Source organism: Podarcis cretensis, assembly GCF_951804945.1.
Source record: "Podarcis cretensis genome assembly, chromosome: 6".
Taxonomy (NCBI): Eukaryota; Metazoa; Chordata; class Lepidosauria; order Squamata; family Lacertidae; genus Podarcis; species Podarcis cretensis.
Window position 1 is genome coordinate 10557197 of NC_137175.1, and position 19329 is coordinate 10576525.

The 19329-nt window shown below is 43.2% G+C and overlaps 1 protein-coding gene across 2 annotated transcripts in view; it reads left to right on the plus strand.

The window, feature by feature from the left end:
* The window catches only part of GATA5 (GATA binding protein 5), a 54152-nt gene that overhangs the window by 20623 nt on the left and 14200 nt on the right, over nt 1–19329 (plus strand). For both annotated transcript variants that reach the window (XM_079979721.1, XM_079979720.1), the window contains exon 2: nt 5501–6171. In XM_079979721.1, the coding sequence (XP_079835847.1) occupies nt 5637–6171 (535 nt within the window). In that variant the 5' untranslated portion in view covers nt 5501–5636. The remainder of the gene's footprint in view (nt 1–5500; nt 6172–19329) is intronic.

A 19329-nucleotide genomic window follows, 5' to 3' on the forward strand; every position in this document is an offset into this window, starting at 1 on the left:
CGAATCCTAAAAGCCAAATACATTGGAGATTTTTACGTCCCATTTTAGCATTAATGGCTTTTTCTTCTTTAGAACCTTTGCATGTATCCGTGCAAAAAAAAAAAAAAACCAAAACAAAACAGCAGCAACCCCAAAACATTGCAATCTGATCTTGCAAATCCTGTTCGAGTTTTAATTCGGAGTTAAGCGCAGCTGGACTGACTTCGGAGTAAATCATGCTATCGTGAACCGTTTAATTCTGAGTTGGAATTCAGTGTGTTCAGCTTCTTCCTCGAATTTTTATTTTACTTCCTAGTAAACATGGAGCCACGCTATGCTTTACTCGGAAGTAAGTTCTTCTGAAGTCAGTGGGATTCTAATCCTCGAAACTAATCGGGGGAATTCTTGTTTCCGCAAGGAAACCTGCGTAGGGCACCGAAGTTGGTTACCGATCCTACAGCTCGTTGGAAATAAACTTAAATCTGTTCGAGAGCTCCTCTCAAAGCGAGGTTGGCGCACTGGAAATCCCATTTAATTTCCGTGACAGCCTTTACTTCCGAGTGAATGGGACTGCAACCGAGGTCGCAGCCACACGAGCTGCTTAAGACCAGAGGCTTACTTTGGAGTAAAAGGTTATAGGTGTAGGTTTAAGTCGGCCTTCCGTAGTAACTCGTCCTGCTTTGGTCCCTGTGTTTCAGCAGCCAAAACCCGCTAACTACGTCAGAGAGTTTGCTGCTATTTTGTATTGCATAAAATTGTTTTAGTGAAATTAAAATACTGGTGCCCTCCAACTGCAGTGTTAATTTGCAGGGCATGGGGGCTTCCTATATATATTTTTCGAATATTTGATGGATCAGAGATCTGGATTTCCTACTGAACTCTTCAAAAGGGTTTCTACTATTTTCATTTTATGCATTTTTCCAATTTATTTATTTTTGGACAACAGCTGAATTATTTGCTTCCATGTAAACATTCAGAGGACTGTACTTATTCTATGTTTCTTCACCTCCTCATCCTTCAACTACTTAATTTCTTTATTTACTTTTTGAAACTTTAAAAAGAGCCATAGGTTAAGCACCCATTTCCAAGGTCACTAAAGTAGTTTTTTGGCTGAGTGGAATTTGAACACAGTCCACCCTCACCTCGGGCAATTCCTAGTCCAGCACTCTTAACTCATTGCTAGCTCTCTGAAATGTTCTAGCAGAGTGTTGCTTTTATATCTGGGATGAGCTTTTGGGGTTGGTTTGAAAGTCTGTATTTTAATGCCACCTTCGTGGAAGTGGATTTAGTGCTTTTGGTTTTCTCCCTCAAAATTGTCATTAGGGTGGCAAGTGGCTATTAGGATAGTAGTGTAATTTTGGGGAGAGCTTTCACAGATCCGAATTATCCAAACCATTATGGGCAGGGGAGAGAGGACAAATAATTCAAGAGTGTTCCAAGAAAGAAGAAAAACTATGAACCCCTAGATTATAACACTTGGGTTTTCCTTCCAAAGTTCTGGGTCCAAAAATGGCTCACCAAATTCAGCACAACTTTTTTCCTTGTAAATGGCATGGAGCATGAACTGCAGTTCAATGGGAGCCAACTAATTGAATTTAGGCCCTGCTTCTGAGTAGACTGGCATAGAAATCATAAGAAAATCCTTAATAAAAACAATTAAAAAGGGGGGGGGAATCATCTGCAAATATTCTTAGCAGCAGTAATATTACTAATATTTATTTTTTAAATGCAATTTGTTACTACATCTATGGTGGCAAACTCTGATACCAGTTGATAACCCCTTTGAGGACAAAAAATCTACATCCACTTACCTGGAACCTGGTTCTTTTCAAAGAAGTGGGACTTATTTACACATATATGTGATGATTAGGACAAAATCTACTGTGGATGCTAGGAGCACGCAGGATTAATTGTTAGTACTTAGCCCAATTCCAAACTCAGTTAAGAGCGACTGTGTTGCAGTGTATCCTGTTAAGCTGCTAGCTTTCTGTCTAAATATTATAGGCTGAGCTTTCGGATGTAGTTCAGCGCACAGAAAGTATCCTTTTTATGGCTTGCATTTATATCGGTGCAGTGTATTCACCACAACTGGGCAATGTGGTTCTAAACGGGCTTCATTATCCATCTGGGGCGATGCAACTTAACCCTGACAGCGCTTTTGGGACCGGGGTGTACCATAAATGAACTTGGAGGCTGCGGCATCAGTTAACACACAATCCACTGGCCTAATAAGGACAGCCAAATGAGACCAAAAGTCCGTTCTGTGTTTGACCATGGCCAGCTGGATGGTTCTTGATGCTCTGTCTGGCCTCTCCTTGTTGCTCCTTCCTGGAACCTGGCCTTCCAAAAGCAATTTCTTCTGAATAGATTCCTGATGGCCCTTAAGCACTTATTGCTCATTGTATTTTAGTTTTATATATATATATAATCTTTTCCCATGGTGGCCATCACAACATCTTCTGGGTGTAAATTCCACATGTTATTTGTGTGCTAAATGTTTCTCTTTCTTATTCTGAAGCTTTCGGCCGTGTGTGTGTTTGTGTAAGGGGCTTTAATCCTTTGTATTCCTAGCAGTTGGTAAGCTGAGCTCCTTTGGGAGGAGTTATAAAAATTAATTAATTATCATTAACAATAAACATGCAGAGGATTGTACTGCTTTTTGTTTCATTTTGGTAGTCTGTTCTATTCTGCGGGTTTAGGGGAAGTTACTGTAATATGGTGGTGCTAATGATATATATGCCCCCCCCCCCAAGAGCACCACTGCTTATGCTTAATTATTTTAGTTGCACACATTTCATGCAAATGTGTTCTCCATGCTCACCAGAAGTATATGTAAGAGATTAGCTTTTCAACTTGGTGGCAAGGAAGAACCTTATCTGGATGACGCCTCTGGCTCTTGGTTAATTTGTAATAGATGGATCAATTCACTCACAGTTGAGGATATTTCATCTGGTTAACAGTGTCGTTTTTTTGAGCCTCCAATGGGTTCCATGTGACTTTCTGTTCATAAATTATATTTCTGCCCCTGCAAATAAAAAATAAATCACTTAAAGTCAGAATGCTGTTATGCTTCAATTCACAACTTCTGAATATAGCAAATTCCTGCTGGGTGGCACGTGAAGTGGATCCCCTGTCCTTGAAAGCTTATGTCACAGTGAATTTGTTAGCCTTGAAGATGCCACAAGACTCTTCAATGAATCCGCTTGGAGTAGGACTTAGTTGGCTGCAACTCAGTAATATTTCAATTACTAATCGCTAGAGCATCTCAAAGTGGATTCAGCTACTACTTCTAGAGTAAACCAACTGCTGTGGTACTCAGATTCTGCTTTTGGGCCTCCCATAGACATCTGGTTGGCCACTGTGAAAACAGGGTGCTGGATGAGAAGGGCCATTGGTCCCACCCTGGAAGAATGGCAGATGAAAGTAATGGACTACATGGAATTGGCAGAAATGACCGGCAGAATCCGAGACCTGGGAGAAGAGTTGGTGGAAGAAGACTGGAAAAAATTTAAAGACTATTTGCAGAAATACTATAAAATTAATGAAAATTAAAATGATGTTGGATTGAAACGAAGTGGTTTTAGCAATAAGGTTAGAATCAATGTGCAAAAATAGATTGATAATAGATGGAAGTATAAAGTTACAATGTGTTAAGATATTGAATTAAGACTAAAACAAAGAGGGAAAGGATTTGCTGAACTAAATATTTGAATTGGAATATAGAAAAGGGAGGCGAGAGGGGGTCAAGAAATCAAGTAAATGAAGTATAAGCAATGAAAAGATAGACTTGTTTTTAACTTTTTGTTGTTGTTGTTGTTTTCTAACTTGTTTTCTGTAACCTTTTGTCTTATATATACCTTTGTAATTCTGTATTTTCTATTTTTATTCTTATTTTGTAATTCTATTTGTTGTTTAAAAACTCTAATAAATATATATATATATTTTAAAAAGAGAAGGCCATTGGCCTGATCCTGGAGGCTGTTCTTATGAGGGCGATAGGACTACCACAAAATGAGTATTCATGAGCTCTCTGCCACTGGCTTCCTGTGTAAGGCCCTGTCGGGAAGTGTGCTTGGAGACTGCAATGCACACTTGCTAGGGGATCAGCACCACTGACATGGGTGGGTCTAAATTCCATGTAGCCTCGCAAAAGAATTTGCTTTTAGGGCACAAACAATGCATTCTTGCATTGTTTGTAAAATAATTTTTTAAAAAGCCAATTGTTCCACTTCTCTTTCCGTCTGTCAGACTACAGATGCAGGCTGTAATCCTCAACTCATTCATTGCAACATAACCCTATGGGGCTCAGTGGGAGAACGCTGGGCAGGCATAAAGAAACTGAAGTCACCATAGTGTTGCTTATACACTGGGGGTGTGTAGTATAGGGACAACTGGAATCTACATGAGTTTGATGTTTAGTGGCTTGTGAGCTGCACCAGGGTCCAGATCTGAGAATGCAATCCTTTGCAGACTTTCTTGGGAGCAAGCCTTTTTGAACTCTGTGGGCCTTACTTCCAAATATACATGGATGGAGGGCATCAGTGAGCTGCAAATGTCTCTCCTCTGGCTTCTGATTGTCAAAAGTGCTTCAACCACAGCAGAACTGGCGGGCTGGTGTCCAGGACAGAGTTGTCCATCCCTTTGCCCTTAGCAACAAAACTCTCTAGGCACTCACCCTCTGAACCTATTGTACCTCACAGGGATATTGTGAAGATCTTACTTTTCCCTTAATTGTATAGCTTATATTTCCTTAGCTTTATGCTGCCCTTGCTGAACACCAAAGTTGTACATTTCATAATTTAAAAATGGCAACAGCAATGGGGTACCTGCATGTTTGCTACCCTGACCTAGTTAGAGAAAGGGCAAAAAATAATATGAGAATAGGCTAGGTTGTGGAAATTGAAATGTGCTGCCTCTTTATATTTAACAGCCCTTTTCAAGTCATTGATGCAAATAAATAATAATAATCTCCAGTTAAATAAGTTTTTTTAGGAGACATTTTACTAACTGATGATCTTTGACAGTAAAGCTGCTGTTAAAACATGTGAGCATTTTTTTTTTAAAAAAAAATGTTGAACACTCCAAATTTCAAATGATGTGAGTTCCAGTCTTCCTTCTGACCTTTGCTATGATGTTCAAACCAATCTTGCTAAGATTTTTAGGGCAGGGATGGAAGCTACGGGAAGCAAAATGGATACGTTTGATTAGAGAAAAATCATTGTTCACATTTACTACTAATAATAATTAGAGAACCCCTTTTGAACTTTTTATGTGCAAAGGAAAATGAATGAATTTGAGACATTTGGGTCTGAAGATTGGGCCAATATTGCTTAGCAGATAGCAGAACAGCTGGATGTTACCCTAGAGTGAATGTTTTGAATGATTTCTTTTATGTAACTGACAGATGAGCAAAAGAGGGGGAAAGGAAAAGGCTGGATGAAGCAACTTGCCATTTGCTAGAAGGAGCCAAGATACAGGACTCAAAAGCATCTCTTTATTTCTCCTCTCTCCTGTGTTCCAGGTGCCTGAAAGCTGCTTCAGTTGTATCGGCCAGGGAGGATTAGAGAAGTTCTTCATGTCAAACCTCCGACCCTTGCCGTCCAGCTGCCTTGTTTGTGCCCCACCAGCTGCGCTGCTCCTGCCTTGAAGGATACAAAATGTACCAGAGCTTAACTCTTGCCCCCAACCCTGGCCAATCGGCATACTCCCATGACTCCAGCAACTTCCTGCACTCGCCAGCCAGCCCGGCCGTCTACGTTCCCACCAGCCGCATGCCTTCCATGCTCCAGGGCCTGCCTTACCTGCAGAGCTGCGAACCTGCCCACCAGGGCCACCCCCTGAGCAGCCACCCAGGATGGGCACAGCCGGCCAGCGCCGAGGCCTCGCACTTCAATGGCAGCAGCCCTCATGCACCGCCGGGCTTCTCCTACTCTCACAGCCCCCCTGGCGGTAGCGGTGCCGGACGAGAGGCAGGCTACCAGAGCCCCTTGTTGCTGGGCACTGGGGGGCGCGACCAGTTTGGCAATGCTCTGGTGCGCTCGGTCAATGGCTCCTACTCCAGCCCTTATCCCGGGGCTTACGTCAGCTCTGCGGAGATACCGCCATCTTGGACTGCGGGACACTTTGAGAGCAGCGTCTTGCACAGCCTTCAGACACGACAGGGGGGCTTGCCTGGCCGGAGACCCACATTTGGTATGTAGCGTATCTCCCACTAATAGAATTGTAGAGTCGGAAGAGACCCATGGGCATAGCTAGGGGGCAAGGGGGACAGCTGGGCCCCTAAATCAAGTAAATAAGTAAAGATGCTTCACTAAAAGTAGAAAGATTTTTGGCAGGTTTTTCTGAGCACTTGGGGTCAAAAGAAAGTAATTTAAAACAACGGTCGTTGAGACATTTCATTCCGAATCTGCTGGACAGAGCCAGACAGAGGATGTTAACAGGTGGGTGTCCTGCCCCACCCCACAACATAAATCCTGGCTACACCCATGAAGAGACCCAAAGGGTCATCCAGTCCAACTCTCAGGAGCCATTCCAAGAGCACATGGTTCTCTGCTATTGAGGGCCTTTTGATCCCTGGTAGGACACTTTATTCAGACCTGAGGGCATTATGATGGAGGCCTTATCACCCATTTCTTTTGTCCAGAAATTATCATTAAAGCAGTTGCTTAAAAAGCACCATGAAAGTCCGCAAAACCTGTCAATGAATGTTAAAGAAGTGTGTGGTCTATGGCCCGGTTCATGCATAATGTGAAGCTGAATGGTGGTATCATAACATGAATGAGGAAGCACACAGATGCCCAGAGTGTCAGCCAGAGTTGTTTTGCTTCTCCTCGGGCCGTTCTGTTTCTGCCTTGCACTGACTGAAGCCATGGTTTGGCTTAGTGCATCATCCAATCCCAGGGTTGTGGTTTACCTCACTTCTGATAAACCATGAGCTGTAACCAAAATCTGCCCTTCTGGTTTGCCTGGGAGTGTTAAACCACAAGCTTGGGTTCAGCCAACATGCAGCTAAACCAAACCATGGTTTCACTTGATGCAGCAGCAGAATGACTGGAAGCTCAAAACAATCACTATCTCCTTTCCAGAAGCCTGCATGTTCATACTAAGCCATGGTTTGACTTGGCATTCTATGCAAACAAGGACTATGTTGAGTGTATCACACTGTGTTCAGTACATGTCTGTTTGACCTACAATCTGTCTCTGGTCTTAATTTGTCATAAGCAAACCTACCCCAGTTCCAGAACCTGGAAAATTCTGTAAATCCACTTTGAGTCAAAATGTGCATGTAGTCAAAGGCAGGGATGGAGAAGCTATGGTCCTCTAGATCTTTTCAGACCCATCAGCCTCAGTCAGCATGGGCAGAGGGTGAGGGATGATGGGAGCTGGAGTCCAGCAACATCCAGAGGGACAGAAATTCACCACCCATGGCCTAAGAGTGCTTGAATTGAAACCAGAATCTAGTTGATTCGTAATTGGTTCTCCTCTAAGGTCCTCTGGAAATTATAGATCTGTGAAAAGGGGATTATTTAAGAAGAAGAAGCTTCCAAGAGGTGTCTGAGTGACGTTGGCTATGATGGCTACCAGTGGTGCATCTGAAAGCCAAGCCAAGGCAAGAAGGCATTTGAGTCAACACTGTTGAAAATGGAAAGCTGAACTAGATTGATGGCCCTCTTGGTGTTCTTAAGCTGGTTTGAAATTGGCTTCAAAGTTTGTCCCGGAGTTTTGTTTTGTTTTATGTGGGTGCATGCATAACTACATCATTCATTTTAAAAATGCTAAGTCTCCCTTTATGGAATAATCTGCTAGAGGTAGTGTTGTAAATGGGGGCACTGGAGAGAGGGATGAGATGTAGCAACCATGGAATATTAGAAGAATGGAAACTTTGGCCAAGACAAATCCTCCCCACACCTTAGCATTCAAGAATCTCCAGCAAATGCTGTCTTGGCTTGGAAATGGTAAAAACTATTTTGGGGGTTTTGTGTGCCTGGGACATGGCTTTGGAAGCCAAATTCTGTCCTTGGTGTGGCTGCAGACAGGCAGTATATGGGAACCCTTCGGTTTAGAATATGTGCCTGATCTCTGTAGTTAGTGTTCAGATGCAAAGGAACTTGAAAAAAACACTTGGATATTTTTCATGCCCTATAGGGGAAGGAGCAACGTAGATTGTTTCAGGCAATGAATTCATTTGCTTGTCTCTCAGTAAGCACTTGAGTGCTGGATATATTTTGGCTGGCAGTAGCTTTCGATATATTCATAAACCTAGGTGCATTTTGCTCAGTGTGCAGTTGCTCTGTGTCGTTATATATCTGTTCAGGTGTTATGCCGTTTCCTAGGCAAAGTGACTTCTATTCAGTATGTGGGGTGTGTGTGTGTGTGTGTGTGTGTGTGTGTGTGTGTAAAACTGCCTCCAAGAAGGAGAAAAGGCTTTGATGGCAACGCTCTGTATTGTCACACTACATTGTATCAAATGTTCACAGCACTTCTGAAGTATTTCTACAAATGCAGATAGCAATGGGGCTGACATGAGACTGAGAGTGCAGGATCTAGCCCAATGGTGTGCAGTCAAGTGGACTAGACTAGTCCTCTAAATGTTCCTGGTAAATTAAATTATCAAAGCCTGGCGCCTCCTTCCTAATGCCTGGGAAGCTTCTGCCTGGCTCAGGGAGGAAGGCATGATGCTCCAACAGGGTCCAAGAGCTCTCCCTTCACCTTCCTGGTTTTGGGAAGGAGGCAGGAGGGCTGCAGTCTCTTGTCAGAGGCCTGGAGCGTGTGACTCCCCCACCCCATCGCCCCTGCAAGCTGGTGCCTCTGGCCTTACTGTTCCCCTGCGGAAAATTTCACTGCACACCACTGGTGTAGCCTGAAGCCACTGTTCATTTGGAAGTGAGTTGGCGCTGATTTGCATGCAGGGCACTTGCCCCAAAGTCTGCTTCTGAGTTCCTGACTTCCAGATCTGAACTAGGGATGGAGTGTTCCCTGTGCCTCATCAGCATATTGCCCTTAGATCTTTACCCCCATCAAGAGCAGCGCGAATGGGAAGGAATTCTGGGGTCAAATGCTCATCTATATCAAACTTTGGCCTTGCTTTGCTTTGCACATGGATTGGGTCTGTGTGGATGTGTGTGAGTGTGCACATCTCTTATTTCTTTTGAATGAACAACTGCACTCCAGTGAGTTTCCTCTCAGTTTTCATCAGTAGGGGATTTCAGAATGGAATTGGGAAGTCTTGATTTAGCATGGGGACTAGCACTATGCTATCAACTATTTTATATGCCATTGCAGCATATGTTAGGATAATAGCATATTGTCCCATTGGGCTGGGAGGCAATTGCTTTTTCTCCTGGGAATATTTTGGAAGGGCTGTAGTTGTAGTAACATGGTGCTGGGTGAGAATTTTGACTTTCTGATAACATTTCTCATTAGCTGTCACTTGTTAACATAAAAAAGAAAGAGGTGGTACTCTTCAAATGAAGGTAAGTTTTCAGATTAAAAATAGGACCATCTTCTGTTCTTTGGACATTTGACTTAAAAATCCAGTTCTCTGAGATTTTATCTGTCGCTTTAAAAGAATCATTTCAAAACGGGGGTCTGAATTCCAGTTTTAAATTGGTGGGTGTTTCTGCTGAATTGGATTATGGCTCAAAGTTTAATGCTTGAAATTGCAAGAAGAGTGACTGACAAGGAAAGATTGACAACGGAAAATGGGGCTAGTCTCCAAAACACATGCAAGAACTTTTATATCTGTACCTTGATGCCATGTAGCTTGGTCCTATGCATGTTTACTTGACTGTAAATCCGCTGAATTCAATTAGGCTTCCTCTTAAGTAAGCAGGCAGCAGATTCTGACATTCCATTCCACAACCAGCCCTCGATTTTGCCGGGATTCGTTGTTTCCCAAACCCTTTTCTCTCTTCCCAAACCCTTCTTGCGAAACTTCAGAAGGGAAAAGATTTTTTGTTGTTGTTGCACCCTTCCAAAGCTGCCTTGGTGAATAGCCTTTCTATAGTCACATATAGGCTATGAAAGAGCCACGGGGTTACACTTTCCCCATGGAGTCAGAAATAACAGCGGTGGTTTCGGGCGCCCGAAGTAATCTGCCTCCCTCCACAATATCCATGTTGTGCAGCTTTCAGAGGTGACGCTGTTTGGTGTTTAAATGAGGTGAGCAGATTTACAGCCGTTTCGCCTTTTAAAAGTAATTTATTGGGGTAAATGAGTTGAGATCTGAACAGACTCCAAGGCTCCTAATTCGCCTTCGCCCAAACAAATCTCTCGCCCTCCCCGGCTACGTGCGCCGTGGCACCATCCATCAACACCCGCTCAAAATCGCCCAGCCATAGGACCATCAAAGCCGCTTCGCTTTGCGTTCACACTGCTTTTTTTTACAAAAAGAAAAGAAAGAAACAGAAACAGAAAAGAATCTCAACCAAACGCACTTTCTTAAGCAGGCGCTTGGTTAATAAAACCTGCCTCGATCTGGTTCCTGCACTGTCCCTTCATTTGGGCTTTATGTTTGTTCCGAAGTCCCTTTTGAATCCTTTTGAAAGACGACTTAATCTTTTGTTATCTTGGTTGGATAGCCCTGTCTCTGCTTTTCTTCGCACTTTATCTTTATCCTAAGAACAAAGCAGAATTAGGGCTCGACTCTTAAAAGGAGAAAAAGTGCTTTAACCTTGAGTCCCACCGCCAGAGTGAACGGAAAGGCTTCGGGAGTAAAATTTGGGGGTTGTGACCCAAATCCCACCCCCCGCACCGGGGAACGCCATTCTAAACACTGCCTTTCTCCTACTTTTGATCGCTGGAAATATTTTCGCATTCGAATAAAAGAAGCAAGCAAAGAGCCCTTTGCGAAGTGAATTTGCCGCTGCCCTTTCAGTTCAGCTGGATTTTGCAAAACCCACGGAACCAGGTCTCCCTAGCATATCAGGAAATATTCTTGGATTTCCAAAAGGCATTGTTTTTGTATTTAGGAGCTGCAACTTGTAGTTTAGACAGGTCCTGTGCATTTTTATTCAGAAATCCCACTGTCTTCAATGGGATTTACTCTCAAGTAAGTGATCAGAAAACTGCAGCCCTAATTAAACCACTGGATTTAAGAAAGGATAAAAAATTTTGGAAGTTGTAGGTTATATTTAAATTCTTTAAGATTTGAATAAAGGATAGTTAAAATCAGAGATATAACATTGGAAAAGTAGATAATAAGAATAGAAATAAGGGGATAAATTTGCTGGGGAAAAATTTATAAAAAGGAACGCAGGAGCGGGAGATGTGAGGGAGTCCAAAGAAGTGAAGAGAACTATGTCAAGAGATGTTATATTGTATTGTTTATTGGTATTGTAATTTTAAACAAAACTGTTAATAAAAATTATTAAAAAAAATAAACCACTGGATTTTGTTTTTTACTTTGAAATAAGTTTAATTGATTGCAGTATTAATCTACCCCCCCCAAAAAAAAAGTATGGAGGTTCAGGCTTGCAGTTTAGGATTTACAAAATAATAATATGGGTGTTTAGTAGGCAATAAGACTATTAATCCTGTGCCTGAGTGATCTGGGAGTAGATCCCTGAACACAAATTCCCTAAAAGTGGAATTTGCTTTCGAATAAGCACATAAGAAGTGAGTTGAACTTAATTCTGTGGGGCTAGTAGGCTGAAATTCTATGTACTATTTGTGTACATTACTTCCTTAAATTCTAAACTGATCTTCAGCAGAAGAATCCAGGACGGGGTGTGAAATAATTCTGAATATGAAAGTGAAAAAATGCAACATTTTCAACCTGCAAGGAATTTCCACAATGTAACAACAACAACAAAAAGTTGGGTCCCTTTACACTTCCATCAGTATCAAAATGGCATGTCTTTTCCCTCCCTGCTACTTACATTTGGAATTTTCTCAGCTGTTTAAATCAATATATTAAATTGCAAAGGAGCATGTCATTAACAACTCCTTTCAAACTTAACCACCAGTTTTTCGCTTGATTATTCTCTTTTCTGAGCTTGCAGAGATCAGAGTCATTGGAAGTACGAATTGTATTCCTAAGTCATGCCTAGAGGAGGACCGTTCAAATAAATAACTGAAGACTGTTGATTTTCAGAGTGTCTACCTGGAATATGACATATTGTGGATGGCATTAAACTGCACAGCACATTTACATCCCCGTCAGTACCAGTTTTGCAATCTAAGTTACAGAATTCAGTCTACTGATCATTTTGTACAGCCATACGTCTACTGAGGTTTGGGGTGTGTGGTTTTATTTTATTGTGTTACGGAAATTGTTGAGCTGTAACAGATTAACTCCATCAAACAAGTGATCAACTAAATTATTTAGATATTTGAAATGACTTGTCTTTGGATAGGGGTGCTAAATCATATTAAAAGTCATATCAAATGTTAAGCATATTTATAATTTTCATATCAAATCAATACATTTCCCCCCGTGTATGTATCATTATACCTTCTAATAGCTCAGTGACTAGAATCAGCATTCTCGACAGTGCAGTCCTCTGTTCATTTACTCAAAATGCAAATCCTGGTTCCAGTTGTTCTTACATTCCGGTGCATTTAGGATTGCACCCTTAATCAGGAAGTAAACCCTACTGAGCTCAGTGAAAGTTCAGAAGTAAACATATAATAAGACTGGGCTGTTGCTCTGTGATGTGAAATGTATCCACAGGCATTGACGGTGGGAGGGATCAGTTGAATTTGCATCTCTCGGCCAGTAAAACGAGATGAGCGCCACAATCCCAAAGTCATCTGCGACTGGACTTAACGGTTAGGGGTCCCTTTATTCTTTACCTAAATATCCTTGGGAGAGAGCGATGCTGTGCATCACTGAAACAAATTAGCACTGAGGCAATTCCTTTTTCATAAACTGTTTAAGCCTTGCTTATTCCTCCTTCATTGTTTGCTCTTAATGTTCCATGAGCTGCAAGGGTTGGTTTCTTTTGATAGTAAGCATTCAGTACTGTTTTCTCAGTTTGTGAACTTGATACTTTTGTTTGTTTGTTTGTTTTTACAATGGCTTGGCTAAGTACATATCCCTTGATTGCAATCCAGAGTTAAATGTCGAGATATGAAGCCTGGTCCATGTTTCACTTGGAAATAAACCAGTGGTATTCAATTAAGCTTTCCCATGAATGAGTTGAGGGTGACTGTATTCTATTTTCTGGTATGGGCACATGTGCGCACAACAGTATTTACCTGAAAACCAAATGCTTTCTGTTTGTTTCCCTGGTTTGATGATTTTAACATAGAACATATCTCTACGTATCAGAGCAGGTAACCCTTTCACAGAGCAGCAGATCTGTGTATTTTTAAGTTGCTGTATCAAAAATGAAGGGATGCGGGTGGCACTGTGGGTTAAACCACAGAGCCTAGGACTTGCCGATCAGAAGGTTGGCGGTTCGAATCCCCACGACGGGGTGAGCTCCCGTTGCTCGGTCCCTCCTCCTGCCAACCTAGCAGTTCAAAAGCACGTCAAAGTGCAAGTAGATAAATAGGTACCACTCTGGTGGGAAGGTAAACGGCATTTCTGTGCGCTGCTCTGGTTTGCCAGAAGCGGCTTAGTCATGCTGGCCACATGACCCAGAAGCTGTACGCCGGCTCCCTCGGCCAATAAAACGAGATGAGTGCCGCAACCCCAGAGTCGGTCATGACTGGACCTAGTGTTCAGGGGTCCTTTACTTATCAAAAATGAAAGAGCTAAAACAAAACCATATAGGTAGTAAGTGACCTGTTTTAAAACGAGGCATTTCTTCTAGGGAGAGAAATGGGAACAGCTCTTCTTTGAAGTTGCCTGTGGAATGACTTTTAAATAGATCCTCTTTACAACAATGGCCACTTATTGTATAGAAATGGGAGCTCATTGTCTGAAGGGTTTATCACTGAAGCTTTATATAAAGTGTATAAATACTGAAATAAATTGAACATTATTTCAGTAACCAAAAATGAATAGAGGGGGAAAGGTGGTCCCTGATGTTTCATTTATAAAGAATAGATCACAGAATCTTAAGAGTTTGAAGGGATCCTGAGGGTCATCTAGTCCAATCCCCTGCAACGCAGGAATCTAAACTAGTGTCCATGACAGGTGGCCATCCAACCTTTGCTTGAAAATCTCCAAGGAAGGAGAGTCTATCACCTCTCATTGGAGTCTGTTCCACTGCTGAACAGCTCTTACTGTCAGAAAGTTCCCCCCCCCCCCCGAATGTTTAGTTGTTATCTCCTTTCTTGCAACTTGAAGCCATTGGTTTGAGTCCTACCCTCCAGGGCATGAAAAAACAAGCATGTGACTGCCCTTAAGATATTTGAAGATGGCTATCATAGCTCCTCTCTGTCTCCTCTTCTCCAGGCTAAACATACTCAACTCCCTCAACCATTCCTCATAAGGCTCAGTTTCCAGACCCTTGATCATCTTGGTTGCCCTCCTCTGCACACGTTCCAGCTTGTCAACACCCTTCTTAAATTGTCAGTTTTCTCCTCCTCAGTGTTGCTCTGTCACCCAGTAGCATTTCTCCATGTTCCCTATACAGAGGACCTACCATTTGCTTGTTCTTCCTCTTCCTTCAGACATAGCCAAAGAAACCCTTTTAATTATTTTTAATCTCTCTCTCTATCGATTAGGGACACGGGTGGCGCTGTGGGTAAAACCTCAGAGCCTAGGACTTGCTGATCGCATGGTCGGCGGTTCGAATCCCCACGGCGGGGTGAGCTCCCGTTGCTCGGTCCCTGCTCCTGCCCACCTAGCAGTTCAAAAGCACCCTTAAGTGCAAGTAGATAAATAGGTACTGCTTTATAGCGAGAAGGTAAATGGCGTTCCGTGTGCTGCTCTGGTGCCGGTTTGCTGGAGCAGCTTCATCACGCTGGCCACGTGACCCGGAAGTGTCTGCGGACAGCGCTGGCTCCCGGCCTCTAGAGTGAGATGAGTGCACAACCCTAGAGTCTGTCAAGACTGGCCCGTACAGGCAGGGGTACCTTTACCTTTACCTTACTCTATCGATTAAGGGTGCATTCCTGTACAGTGGTACCTCTGGTTACGTACTTAATTCATTCCGGAGGTCCGTTCTTAACCTGAAACTGTTCTTAACCTGAAGCACCACTTTAGCTAATGGGGCCTCCCGCTGCTGTTGCCCCGCCGCCACACAATTTGTGTTCTCATCCTGAAGCAAAGTTCTTAATCCGAGATACTATTTCTGTGTGTAACCTGAAGCGTCTGTAACCTGAAGTGTATGTAACCCAAGGTGCCGCTGTATTGGAGTTTTTGGGCTATGTTTCTGCAACACCAGATACATTCTACAGGCATCACAGCTACACCAGTCAAACTCTTCTGATGCCATGGCTGCAATGCAGCAATTTGGGTGATATACTTCACCATGCCTCTAGGACATGCTTATGTGCCTATCATTGGGCAATACCACCAGTTCTGGCACGGGACGTTTCCCTCCCATTGACTTCAATGAAAGGCAAGACAACAAAAGCCTCTCCTGTGTCACAAGCCTCCCATACAACTTTACCATGGAAGTGCATAGGATACGGTGTATCTTGAGACCCAATTGCTGGCCATCACCTTTTCAGCTTGATGATTGCAACCTGGAAAGGGAAGAGGAATTCCCTGGTGCAGATTTGAACTGGAAGTCCCCTGAGCATGCCTGTACATGCTTTGCAAACTGCACCACAGGGTTCCTGCTTCTGGCTACTATCAAGCTGTCCACCTTCATTTCATGCGAGATCAAAAAAGCCCCTATGTTGGGACTTGCACCAGCAACCACTGGAGTATGTTTGTAGCTCCTTTGTATGCTTCTTGTGTATTGGGGTTGGGTGACCTGCATTGGTGACTGGAGTCCATTGGTGAGTGGTAAGGCAGATTGAAGGAAGGTCCAAGAATAGATGGAGAGCCAGAACCAACGACAGGACCCCATCCTTCTCCCTGCTGTGTTCTACCAGAGCAACATTGAGACTGAGGAGGAGAAAGGTGACAGGCACTGCCACCCTATGGATTGGATGAAAGATATAAGATAGGCAGGTGGAGGCTGGCTGAGGGCAGACTCAGGTTGGTGTGGGGCAGTGCCATATTCACTCTAATGGACCAGCCTCCACTGGCATGATAGACGTCTCCTCTGGGTAGTCTTCATGGGTTGGCTTCCTTGGTGTGTGGGTGTCATCAGCAATATAGTCTTTGGGCATATCTGTCACTTTATGTATCTTTGCCCGATGCTCCACATAATTTGACTTTGCTTGGCCCATCAATCGTTTAAAAGCCCAACCGCAGATAGAATCTGAAACTGGTGGAGAATAACACGCCACATTGTGTCTAGATCTCTAAATACAACTGGATGAGGGAGCATCTCTCTAAAATGCATGTGACTTCGTTCACATGGCACCAGAGAGGCAGTCATCTTGGTGTGTAGTTAACACACCCTGTACTTTGGATTGCAAATAATGCAATTCCATTTATAAATGTAGACTAGCATATGTTCACTTTCAAGTATGCATGCACATTTAACACTCTTCACATACATACCTTGACATTTGTTTTAAATTGATTTTGACTTTGCATTTTTAAACTGCAGGGACCTTGTATTGAAGGGTAGGTAAGAAACTGAATAATAATGACAATAAGAACACCACATGCATTGGTCTTCTTCATGTGGCCCCCACTCTAGTTATTATGACTTAAGGCTACAACCCTGTTCATTCTTTTAAAGGTAAAGGAACACCTGACCATTAGGTCCAGTCGTGACCGACTCTGGGGTTGCAGCGCTCATCTCGCTTTATTGGCCGAGGGAACAGGCGTACAGCTTCTGGGTCATGTGGCCAGCATGACTAAGCTGCTCCTGGCGAACCAGAGCAGCGCATGGAAACACCATTTACCTTCCCGCAGGAGTGGTACCTATTTATCTACTTGCACTTTGACGTGCTTTCGAACTGCTAGGTTGGCAGGAGTTCATTCTTTTAGATGGGAGTAAATTAAACATAGTAGGACTTGCTTCTGCCTGTGCATAGGATTGCACAGCTCACCTTGATTAAGCACTAGCTGGATGCAGCCCATATCTATATATTCCCTATATTTATCTTTCTCCTGGATAAAATGTGTCTGTCGTACCTATACCTCCATTTTAAGATGATAAGATTCAATCTCTATTTTATTTAATGGTCTCTTCATGCATTGCAGTGGCATTCAGTTCTGAAAATGCATTGGTGGAGGTTGGCTGTGAATCTGCCCTTTTTATTTGGTCAAGAGCACCTTCTAAATTATATCCTCTTATGATCCAAGCCTATGTAGCTAAGGTGCATGTGAGGCATTCTTGGTGCAGGACCTGAAAACTGCAGTGTCCTCTTTCCCTTAAATATTGAGTTGCCCTTCTCCAAGCATGCAGACTTCCGTTTAAAAAATAAATAAATGGGTGAGGTTAAGCCAGGAAGGGGTAGACTTCACTTACTGCCCCCCATCTGACAAGCTAAGTCGATCCTTACTATTAAAACTCTTGTGCCTGGTTTGGCTGTGGTGCGTATCTGCTGCAAGGAATGAAAGAGAAACCAGTCTTTGCTGGTATTTAACATGGGTCTGACTCCTTTAAGCAATGAAAAGCCTTGGCTTGACCTACCAGTTTAAAACTCGCAGCCCTAAAAGCAAGGCATAGGGCAAATGTGTGTGCCTGAAGGCTTAGCTCTGACTCTCCATCGGAGCAGAGCTCTGGAGTCCTTGCCTATCACGAGGTCAGTATTTGGCCAGCGTCATGCTGTAAAACTGACTCCGAACCTCTACCCGGAGTCTGTCATTTGTCAGCTCTGAGCTGTCGGTGTGATTGATACCCAGGCCTCAGTATCCCCCAACCTTCTCCATCAGCCAAAGACATTCCAGCAGGTCTTGTCCAGTCTGCCTGTCGCCACCAGTCAGCAAGCAGCGCTGCTTGATTGAAATCAGGGAAGTCTCCCGATCTCCGCCGCCTCCCCTTTTATCATCTTAGAATAACATCATCCCGATCATTTATTTTTACAACCAAGCTGGGTCGCACTTCATCTCGTCCATTCAAACAGCACAAAGCAAGGATTTTTCTGGGGGCAAATGGAAGCCATACAGTCCTCCGAGTCTCCGCCGATGTCAGTGGCTATTAGTTATGGCTGCTTCATTGACAATACATTTATTACTAATTAAAGAATACAAGAAATTAACTGAAAAGGGGTGTGTGTGGACTGAACGGAGGGGAGGTAGATCATTTTTCTACTTGTCTAGTTCAGGAGACACATGGCTGCCTCTTAAAAACATAAGAAAGAGACAAGTATTGGAAATTTGATCGTTTTAATGCTCTGATCCTAAACCCCTTGGGCAAAATCTAGACACACCTCAGCTTTGTGAAAATCAGTGAAATCCTAGCAATCTATTTTGTTTGCATTTCTATCCTGTCTCTCACTGGAAGGCATGTAAAGAAAAAACAGTTAAAACTACAACAGTACATACAGCCACACCCATAACCCCAAAACAATCCATACAGAAAGTTGCAGGGACAAAATGCAACCTGAAAGAAGATACGAATGATACAATAGGGATGTGGGTGGCGCTGTGGTCTAAACCACTGAGCCACTTGGGCTTGCCGACTGGAAGGTCAGCGGTTCGAATCCACACGAAGGGGTGAGCTCCCATTGCTCTGTCCCAGCTTCTGCCAACCTAGCAGTTCGAAAGCATACCAGTGCAAGTAGATAAATAGGTACCTCTGCAGTGGGAAGGTAAACTGTGTTTCCATGTGCTATAGCTAAGCGGTTTAGTCATGCTGGCCACATGACCCGGAAAGCTGTCTGTGGACAAACGCCGGCTCCCTCGATCTGAAAAGCGAGATGGGCACAGCAACCCTATAGTTGCCTTTGACTGGATTTAACCATCCAGGGGTCCTTTACCTTTTTTACCTTTTCCAATAATACGAAGTGGAAACTATTGGTTTTAAGTGTTCACTTCTCAAATCATAGACTTGTAGAGTTGTCAGGGACACAAAGGGTCATCCAATCCTGGAATGCAATGCAGGAATCACAACTAAAGTTCTATATATACTGATAGCAATACTGTAATTGAGTACTGATGGTATCTCATGCCTCTTTCTCCTTCCAACTCACCTCTCTTTTCAAGATCCTTTTCAAGATCTCTCAACCTCTTGGCTCTCACCTAAGACACAACCCATCCAGACTGGTTCTCTCTCTCTCTCAGGGTCCAAGCACAGTCCCTTGTCTTAAATATATACACACAGTGGTCATTTTCTTGTCTCTCGGTCACACTGACTGGCTTCCTGCCCTTAGTCCAATGTTATACCCGACTTACAAATGTTTGTGCACACAATAACCCTGAGGCTGTGTTTGAGGAGAGCA